At 28.0% G+C, this 11462-nt stretch overlaps 1 protein-coding gene across 1 annotated transcript in view; it reads left to right on the top strand.

Moving 5' to 3' along the window:
- Nucleotides 1-1740: 1740 nt before the first annotated feature.
- LOC129963955 (sushi, von Willebrand factor type A, EGF and pentraxin domain-containing protein 1-like) overlaps nt 1741-11462 on the top strand; it is a 122610-nt gene continuing 112888 nt past the window's right edge. The window contains exon 1 of the mRNA XM_056078581.1: nt 1741-2396. Coding sequence (XP_055934556.1) covers nt 1848-2396 — 549 coding nt within the window. The 5' untranslated portion in view covers nt 1741-1847. The remainder of the gene's footprint in view (nt 2397-11462) is intronic.

The following is an 11462-nucleotide window of genomic DNA, read 5'->3' as shown; positions in this document are numbered from 1 at the left end:
CATTTCTCAACTACATTCTTTGTATAATTTTTTGCTCCCCCCCCCCTTTCAATGACACTTTTAGAATTAAACACAACAACTGATGGATAATATTAATGCTCCTTTGGGTAATATCTAAATACTTTCTTTTTAATCGCATATGTTTGCCTATTTTTAAGAAGGCTGACGCAAGTTTTATGTTAACTAAACGGATTTTTAAGTACTTTGGCTCAATAATCATTCTTTGAATTTTCTTTTGTGCACGAATTTTCTTCTATTTTACCATTTAGTGAGATGAAAATCTTTGGTGAAATAATACAATATCATGATGAATTCAATGGCGAGTAATCTGGTGGTTATGATTTTCGTTATAAGGAGTACATCTAGTTCATGCAAATTAATTTTCAACTTATAGAACTAAAAGCAATAAAGTGGTCTCCGTTCTCTCACATATTAAGTAATGCATATAATATTATGGGGCCGCGGTGGCCTGTTGGTAAGGTCGCGGCTTCGGAACCGGAGGGTTTCAGGTTCGTGACCCGATTCCACCGAAGAACCGTCGTGTAAGGGGGTCAGTTGCACGTTAAATCCGTCATGACCAAACGTCCTCCCGCTGGTGTGGTGTGGAGAGGGGGGTGCCAGCTCAGGTGTCGTCCTCGTCATCTGACCGCGGTTCAAAATAGCTCTTGTGTTGCTTCAAACGGGACATTAATGTAACCTAACCTAACCATATAATATTATATAATATTTTAAACTATCTTCTGTCTTAAATACAAGTAAAACCAGGCGCTTTAATAAAAATCAAACGAAAATGTATATACATATTTTATAAATATATTTAAAAAGGAATGATACTAAATTTATCAAATTATCGATAAAAAATAATTTTCTACTGACCCATAGAAGCCTGATTTTCCAATTAAGTTTTAAAAATATCAATGTGTTTATTGCAGTACCCAAAAGAAAAAAAAATAATTAAAAAAGAAATCACAATACATATTTTAGTTTGAATATCAAAATTGATGCTCACAAAAATAGCAAGATTTTCTTCAAGTAAAGCAGGACCTTTCTAAAAATAATTATACTGTAGTAAAAATAAGATACTTGCCTACCTCAAAAGAATTTTTATTTTTCGGAAAAATGAAATGCGTCAAAGATTTAGTACGCTAAACTTTTTCTGAAAAGATGACACTCGTTCAGTACGGCGGGAAAACAAAATGGCATATTATTTGAACAATTTTGACAGATGACATTTATTTTAATTTTTGTTTAAAAGAACATTATGCAATGGTAACGTACATACAGCCAAATATTAAAAACAAACCAATTGTAGGTGTACAATTTGATTTAAAAGTCCTGTTTCAAATTTGAAACTCGGAGCATTTAAAGATTAAAATCGTCGACTTGTTTCCATTTTAGAAAAGCTTTGTATCTTTTTATTAATTTTTTTCATTAATTATATAATTATTCTTTATATAGAAAATTCTAGTTTGGAAGAATTATTACTAATGGCATGATTTAAATAAAATTTTAAATGTGATTTTAAATATTGAAAAATTGAATGTCAAATAACATCTTCGTGTTAAAAAAACTACCGTAGGTATGTGAACTATAAATATGAAATTCTTTTTGATGTAAATTCTTATCTTTTCTTGAAGAAAGGCGCTATTGTGCGCAGCGCCCTCTATAATTTTCCTTTCTGTAATCGCGAGTAGCAAAGTTGAATCGTTTTCATCTTCCATTCATTTTTCTCCGCCGGCATGTAACGACGTGGAGGAGAAACGCGGTCTGTTTGTAAATAGTGTAACTTCAGATAGAAAAAAAAGGAATCGCACTCTCTCGCGGATGAAGTCCCAAAGAATCAGGTGATGCCTTCAGGCTCGGGGTACCTTTCCACAAGGCTTGTTCTAGCCTTAAGCCTTCTGAGCTGGATCTCAGAAATCGCCTGCATCGCCGATTACAAGTCAGGACCAAAAAATTACGAGGATTTTTTTAATCGTGGTGTGAAACTAAGCTCCAAAGCTGCGCGCGAGAAACTTCCAAATCAGATAGAGAAATCCAAGGTGGATGTTTTAGGTGCTGTGCTCAAGAAACAGGTGGAAGACCTGAGAAGATCTTCGAATAAAGAGCTGGAACTCGTATTTTTGATTGACAGTTCTGCATCTGTGGGGGCCGAGAACTTCTTTAATGAATTAAAGTTTGTTAAGAAATTGCTGGCTGATTTTACAGTGGAATACAATGCTACTCGGGTAGCTGTCATTACATTTAGTTCCAGGAATAGGGTGGTGAAGCACATAGATCACGTGAGTGAGGCGAATGTGAATAACCATAAATGCTCCTTATTTGAAGAACAATTACCTACAATAACATATCAAGGAGGAGGTACTTATACTTTGGGAGCAGTACTTCAAGCTCAGGTAAGTTACAAGTAGCATTTTATTAGTTATTGATTATAATATTATCTTAAAATGATTTTGAGTAACTGATTATCAATGGAGCATTTCCAACGAGATAATTATTGTATCATTCATTCTACATTTATTTTTAAATCAATTTTCGGGTACCTGAAGTGTTTAGACGTGACATCGTATTTTATGCTATTGTCTAGTTGTTTCAAGATGAAATTACGTACTTATTAATTTGAACTGAATATATATATTTAAAGATAAATATTTTTTTGTGTATAATTTTATACAAATCTATAGTTTTTCTATAGTTTATAGTGTCCGATCTCGATTAAATTTGGCGAAACAAGAGGAAGGTCGCTGCCAACTTTTCAAAGCCTAAACATTAATTAAAATTTAAGCAAGGCTTTTCAACGATGTATTCCGAAAATATTATCATGCAAAAATTATTTTTACATTACCTTAGAAACTAAAACAATAATAATAATTTTTTAATGATATTAATTTCACTTCATCACAGTTTTTCTTTAATTTTAATACATTTTTGAAATTTAATTTGAAACACACTCTGTAACAAAATTTTTACTGTTATGATGAAATTCATCTTAATTTTATTGTCCCATTAAACCATTCAATCTCCCACTTTACACAATGTTAAAGTAAAGATTCGATTTCTTTCAATAATAACTTCAAATCAGGATTTACATATCCGTATTATATTTTATAGTTTTCACTTTTTGATCAGTACTCGTAATAATTCATTGTAGATTGGTTTATATTAAATTCATATTTTTCAATATACGCAAGTAATAAGGTGAAATTTTAAATATATACATCCCATATTAATTAATTAGAAATCCAATATTTCAGACAATGATAGTCAAAGATGGCTAGTTAAAATTTATTATATTATTTTCCTTTGTCCCTGACTTAAGAGAATATCGCAACCCAAAATTAAGTTTTTTTCTATTGTGCTTACACGTACTAAAGTTTATTTAAATAGAAAGGAATAAGAATACACACCGAATAAATGTTGTAGTATAGTTTTACAAATAATATTCATTTGTAGAGACTGAAGAAATCTGATTGACATATTTTTATTTTACCGATTTGTTTTTAATAGAAATAGGGGAATTTCTTAAGAATTGGTTACCGAAAGTGTCCCTGATACAGAAATATTAAGAAAAATTATTTCTGTTAAAAATCGTTTGGAACTATAATTTCATGGTTTGTAATTGTAGATTAATTTAATAATTGAAAAGCATGTCTTTCATTATTTCAATATTTTTAATAGAATGAATTTTTTACTATGATTACAAATAAATGTTTACGGTTATGTTAAGAATGAAATAATTCTAAGAAATATCGTAAATATATGAATCTACTTCCTTTAAAAACAATCTCCTCTTTTGAATAAAGAAAATAAAGATAATACAATAAAAATATAATAAAAAGAGGAATTGAAAAGAAAAATTATTCGGCAATTATGTCATACAACTGATAAATTAAAAAATATATATCATTGAAGTTTTCTTTGTAATAAACATTTTTTTTGTATTTATATTCTTTACTTTGCATGAATATATTTTTTAAAATCTCCGGTATTGTCTGTGACTTATCTATTCACATATGGTAAGCAAAAAATTAGCTCATATGCATTTTGTTAAAAATTTATGGTTTCATCGAACTGATTTGTCTAATAATTCATGTGAGATATCCTTCACAATTTTTTTTTCTTTTCTTTCTTCCCTTTTCTATTTTTTCCTTTTTTGCTTTGCTTTTGGAGGCAGTGAACTCGCACAATGCGAGGAATACGTTTCGCTTAATAGTTCAAATATGTTCTATTTTGTAATAAATATTTTTTCTTTACTCAATTTTCTTTAAATTTTAAGCGAATATACACTTGCTTTTTTAAATAAAGAAAAATTGTAGATTTTAAATATAACTTTCACATTCTACGGAAATGTTTATCTAGTTGTATGCGAACTAATATGTTTTATGTGCCGCAGTGCGAAGGTCCATTGTTTTTAAAGCTAATTTAAAGACTTATAATTTCTAGTTGATTTAGGATTGAAATCCATCTTTAACTTTTATATGCAAATAAAATCGTTTACCTGATTGATATTTTATGTATCGTAATTATCATTGGAAGAATCCCCACATGAAGTCAAACGCATAAATTATTAAAATATTGTATTCTAAAAGGATAAAAGCACTTTTAATGCTGAAATTTTTTTTGATAATTCATTCCTTTCTTATATTAAGGATTATTGCAATAGTCTAGTTTTAAGCAATTATTCGTCTATTTATTATGAAACAAAATATTAATATCAATTTTTATCTATTAAACATAATAAAAGTTAGCTCTCGTCTAAATACTTTAAATAAATGCACGTGTCGTTTCGCATTTTATTAAAATTATTGTTGCTTTACATTCATTCTGGTTATTATTAATAATAAATATGTCAAAATAAATGCTGGTGGTATGAAGTGAAGGGAATATTTAAACATTATTCCCAAGTTTCCAGATAGCAAACATATTGAAAGTTTTTGACATGTTTATAAAAATTTTTCTCATACAATATTTGGACAATTTTTAATGAATGTGGACTTACTGCAAGAAAATGAATAGACAATTTTACTCTTTTTAAATATTCAAATCTTGAAAAATGAATAGTTATAGAAATTCTTAAAAAAAAAAAAAGGCCCACCTCTTTATTTTCAAACCAGAATAACTTTTACTGAAATAAAAGTACCTGTAAAGGTGATCAAACGTGCCCTACTTTTACCTTGAGCAAAGCCTTATAACTTTTGTACTCTTTCGTGCATTTCACTACTTGGAAGGATTCGGATTAGTTAGGATAGCTTTGTATGTTGTTGTTGTTTATAATGGCACTTGCCATGGACAAGCTCGCTGACGAAGTCAATGATTTTAAGCCAAGGGAGCGTCTCTTGTTTTAGTAGCGCCAACTAGGGCCAAGAGTACGTCTTAGCTACTCGCTCATCACATTCGCTTGCACAACCCCTTTTTACAGGGGGGCACATTCACACATCTCGCAGACAGAACAGGAAGAACAACCATGCCCGAACCGGGACTCGAACCCAGGACGCCCAAATCACGGGGAAGACGCGCTACCCCTATGCCAGGACGCCGGCTGGTTTATATTCTCGTGTCTAATGCAACATCAAGTAGCAACAGTGATAATTGGGGAAAAAATCACCAAGGTACCTAGCTATAGTTTGACTTGTAGGAATATCCCGTTTTAAAACTACACGGGAAATACTTAAGAACATCCCAGAAATTTTGAAACTTACTCAGACGAAGAGGTTCGATGCTTGAAGTTGCTGTTTCTTTTTCCAAATTTGCGTAGTATGTCTGCGGACCTAGCTTTAGTTGACTTGAATTAATTAATTCATTTGTCAGGATATCCCCTTACTATACGAGGGTTAATAAGGGGAAGTCCTGAAATTTTGAATATTATTCCGAGGTATAAAGCAACGCTTGAAGTAGTTGTCCTCCTTTCCAATTTTCTGCAGAAATCAGAGCGGGATCCTCGATCCTAGAGAATTAACATATAATAATATAAATAGTATAAATATCTTCATAAATGATAGGTCTTCAACGGAGCAGAGTTTCGAAACCGTGACCTTCAATTGTTTAGTTCGAGATTCAGCCATTGCGGCTCTACGTCATCTCATAATAGAGCTGTTTCTTACTCCCATCTTTATTTTTTAATAGAAGGAAATGTAAGTATTGGTTAATGTTTGAATTGAAATTTTAAAAAATGTGTCGAGTAAAAGAATCGGTTATAGTTTATTATGTAGGAAGAAAATAAGTGTTTTTACTAAATGATTTAGTTTACTATCACATCAAAAGCTTAAGTCTCTTATATGAAATTCTATTCTGCAATGTGCATTTCTATTTCTGAACAAATATGCATTGAATTTTATGAAAAATATATGAAACAAATATGCATATGAAATAAGCGTTTCTATAATTTTATGTTGAAAACGAATTTTCTGCGTTTCTCTTTAATGATCTGAAAGATATTTGTGATACTAAATAATACGGATGAAAAAAAAATGAAACTGATAATCTTTAACCCCCTTTCAGTAATAAGGCTTTTTAAGATTTATTTCTTTACATTATATTTTTCCTAAATATTATCGAAGCGAATTGGACCGCGTGATTCTTAGAAATAACTATCACATAATATCAAGGTTATATATTTTATTCATTGCCCAATGTGTTCAGTTTTCTAAAACAAAAGGTGATATTTTTTGGTTTCTTAGATTTAAATCACGAATAATGATATCGCAGGAAAGATCAATCTCTGATTTTAAAGAAAAAAGTATTATACATGCGAAATAGCATTCTTAATTTTGCAGGAACTAGAACCAACTCAGTGCAAAGATTTTTGATAATAAAATTCCAATTCATCACTAACAAGGGAATAATGCAACAAACATAGAAGTAAAAAATGAAGCACTTAACAAACATCTCCTCACACTGAATAATTCTTAATAATAAAATTCTCCAGTCACAGAAAAATTATCTTCATTACTTAATTTTACGACCACAGGAAGTTACACACGTAAAATAGTCCGCACATCATAGTTTATTATTATTTTTTTTATGAAAGATTAGCGATTTTTGGTGACCAACTGGTTCGACAGAAGTATTAATGGTGTTTTATTTCAATTAAATCGCTTATGCATAACTTGATATTTATTATTCCTTCAATAAGATATTATTAAACAAATTGTGACAGACATTAATGCCATGTTATTTGAATAGCTTTGCATTTGCTCCGTATATCGTGCACCTTTCCTAATGGAATCGAATCCCAAGCCTTTATAATATTAAAAAATTCTGAATGATCTGTTATATGTTTAGCATTCTCTTTTACTGTGATTTCACTTTCATATTGTAAATTATGTAAATCCCATTGTAAATTATGCAAATAATTGGCAGAATCATTCCGTCTTAACTTTGAACAATGGAAAAAATCCATGCGATTACATATTCAGCATATCAATAAGAGAGCTTTGAATTTCATTTCAACAAGCAAATCTATTGCAGAAAGTTATACAAAAAATGGTATTAAAGCACTGTCAAAATTTAGGAGAAAAAATAACACAAAAGCTAAATTTATATAAATAAAAAACAATTTTTAAATTTTTTTAAATGATGTGAAAATCAATATCCTGCAATAATAATTTTGGTAATTGCAATGGGCAGATGATAAAATTTTGCATTTTCCTTGTTTATTTAAAATACATTTTTCGGAAGTTGTATATAAATACGAAAAATACATTTTTTTAAATAATTTTTTATATCTTTGAATATTTAACTAAGGTATGAAGTAAAAGAAATAAAATAACTGCATTACTGCATTTATTACCTAATTTAATAAGCCTCGCTGTTTCTTTTTTTTACAAAATCGAAAGAGTTAAAGGGCATTTTATTTTATAGCATTTTCATATCGAATATGTTCTTGAGATAGAAGTTTCTAAATCATCAGGGCATTAATACTTAATTAACAACAAATTATAGGTGACCTATGTCTTTCATGTGTATACAAGTACAAAAATAATATATTATATCAGTCTTAAATTGTGAATCTAACGTAAAAATATTGTCAAATATATAACGCAGTAATACATGTCGCATAATTTGTTCCATTTACATCATTCTTCTTTCAAAGTGGATAAATTAATAAACTAATTTTTAAAATATGCCGCCTGTCTTACTTATAAAATAATTAATAAAGATAATATCAGCCGTAATGTTTTAAAGTTGAAATTCAAAAAAAACAAATACAATGACAACCTTCTCGTTTTTGGGCATAAAACGAAAAAAAAAAAAGCCAATAGGAGGAATTCGTAACTAGGAAGTTATTAACTACGGAATGTGCGTCTATTCTTTCTTTCTGATATTTGGAAAATGTTTATAATTTCCTTTTTTTAAAAAATTTTCATTGGAAAAGCAATTTATTTCATTTCAAATAGTAAATAACATTATATTATTGATTAATCATTTAAATAAAAGTCTATAATAAGATCGTTGGATACTTTAGTAAAATGTTAAACAGATTTTGAATATATGTAGATTTTGCTTTTAATTAGTATATGATCTGCACTAATAAAATAATTATTAATAGGAAGACAATTGGTTTATACATCAAGGAATATGAACAAATCTTACATATTTTTATATTGTATTGATTTCATCAGTGAAGTTTTTTTCTAAATCGCTGGTAAGAAAAGGGAATGAAAATGTACAGGTTTACTTGAATAAATAAATAAAAATACTTTCGATTTTTTTAATTTACCGTGTATGCTTTTTCTTCCTTTTTTATGAAAAGGAAAATAGGTTTTAAGAAAAGATTAGAAAGAGAGGCCGAAGCTTTTTTACGTCTTTAATAATTTCATCAAAATCTGTATTTTAGTTTCATTAACATTGGAACTAATTTTAAAAAGTAAGACAAAATTCATTAAAAATCCTTATATTCTGAAAACTCTAAATAGTTTTCTGAAAATTCAGAAAAAACGCAATGAATTTTTCTATTTTTATTAGTTATCTACAGTTTCTACACCTACTTAAATTTCAGCATTTAAATTAATCTGATTAAAAATGGATTATTCTGAAATACAGTTAGAACTTGCCATCCGATCCTTATAAATTTTAATACTTAAATTAACTAGATTAAAAACTTATTTCCTAAATATGTTTAGAACATACCCACTTCACGGTTTTCAAAATTCTTTACTTTAGACCATATCTTTCATGTAATAAATAAATTGACTCAATTTAATATAATTTTAAATAATTTTTCAATTTTATTTTTATTAATTCTGGCACTTCTTCGAAGTGGAATGTATTTTAAAATACATGAAGGTGACTAAGGTATACTGTACATCGCCAAACTAAATTTTTTTAATTGCTATAACTCTCCAAATGTGGCAAGAAACTTCATTTTTTTTCCAACCCTAAAATCCTGGATTTGTTTGGAAAATCACGATTCGAAGATAGCGGAAGTTCTATGAGTATTTAACATTTGATTTGATTTGATTTGATATGAAATCAGTAGAGTATTAATTTTGCCAATACAATCTTGAATAATTTGGAGAAATATAGTTTTTCAATAATTTGAATTATTATTTATAGTTGTCGACAAAATTCAGAACAAAAATTTGAAATAATGAGATGATAAAATGAATTATTGACATATCTTAAGAATGGTTTTGTTTTATTCTTATCAGATGCAGAAGAAAACATCGTTGCCCGTGATGTGATAAATATAAGTGAAATCAAAACTATAACGAACGTGAAATAAATTTATTAAAAGGAAGTAAAAAAGATTTAAAAAATAATGATTTTGCACGTTTATTATTTTCGCAGACGAATAACTAACAATAAAGAAACGTTTATAAAAAAAGACAATAAAATTGGAATCCTGGCTGCAAAGATTCAATTATAATTTGAATAATATAAAATTAATATTCATGACTCTTGGAAGGATCTTCTAAACTGGATTAATGGAATTCAGTTTAATTTGATGAAATAAAATTTTTTACACGTTGCTAAAATTTATACTTTAGATCTTTGTTATTTTGAATTAAAACCATATTTTACAATGATTTCATACTGAAATTGGTGTACTAATAAAACGTTATTGTTGAAAAAAATATTAAAGAACAAATTTTAATTAAATTTTAAATGATATCAAATGGATAAGGATAAAAAGACAAACAAACATAATTTTTGTGAAGAAATGTGTAGCTAAAATCTTCATGAAAAAAGAAATTAAATGAAGAGATGAAGTTTTTTGTGGTCCAATTTAAATTTTGAAGCTACATTATGTAAATATAGTACCTTTGTGTTTTTTTTTCCGCTTTCGTTTGTCTTTTTTAAATGAAATGCACTTGTGAACTTAGATAAAAACTTCTCTAATAACAATTAGTTGCATTCTGAAATGGTTAGTTTGTATTAGGAGAACTATTTACTCATTCCTTGTTTTCAACAAGTGCACAATAACTGAAGACATCTACATTTACAAAGGGAAGGCACGGGTGGAAATTGAGTTCGGGATGAGATTAAGTGTAATAATATTAGAATTTGTTCATTCATTAAAATATTAAAGTGCGACAACCAGCCAATGCTAAGAAAATAACCTTAAATTTTTTTTATATGGCTTGTATACTAGTCACCGAGTTCACCAACCCAGTAGCCTGGTTGCCAAGGTAATCACTTCGTTAGAGGGGATCTGGGTTTGATTGTCGATATGGGTTTTTATCCATTTAATTTTTTTTCAAAATTACTGAAATTAAATTAACAATGCTAAAAATGCTTTTAATTAATATATCCATTTTTAAAAATATTAAGAGAAAAATAAATGTTTTTCTCTTGGTATTTGAATAATTGTTTAATTTTTAAATGAAAAATAATCATAAATATATTTTTATTGGTCATACATAATTTAAATTACTAATATCATCCTAAAACAAATAAAAGTCTTAATTTTTTATTTTAATAGTGACAAATTACTTGTTATGTACTTCTTTCTGAGATAAATACTCTCAATTTTTATTCGTTAATTTTAAATTAGATTATGATATTTTTTAATATATATATTTAATTCACATTTTTATGACATGAAATTTAATGTATTATTAAGTAAGAAAACAAGATAAATTTCCCCGTTGAGACTTTCCTTATAAGTTAATTTTATACAATTTCTGTTATACGTCCAGATACAATACGTAAAATATTTTCCAAAGATAAAAATTTTGTTTGGAGGATACAAACTTCATTATTATAAACATTTCATATTATATAGAAAATGCCTACTTTATTTTAATAAATTATAATTTTAAAAAAATGCATTATTTCTCTTTTTATAGAAAATAACACTTTTAAATGGTATAAACTTAAATAAAATGAAAAAAAATTACTCATAGTTAATCGAATGTCTTCATTTTTTGAAATTTATATTAATACAGTACTAGATCATGATGCTATTTTATAAACATTTTTCTTTTACAAAACATTTTACCAACGCGGTTAAACAAATG

Source organism: Argiope bruennichi, chromosome 3 (genome assembly GCF_947563725.1).
Source record: "Argiope bruennichi chromosome 3, qqArgBrue1.1, whole genome shotgun sequence".
In the NCBI taxonomy this organism is placed as follows: Eukaryota; Metazoa; Arthropoda; class Arachnida; order Araneae; family Araneidae; genus Argiope; species Argiope bruennichi.
The sequence above is the reverse complement of the archived record's forward strand: the minus strand, read 5'-3'. Positions and strand labels throughout refer to the sequence as shown.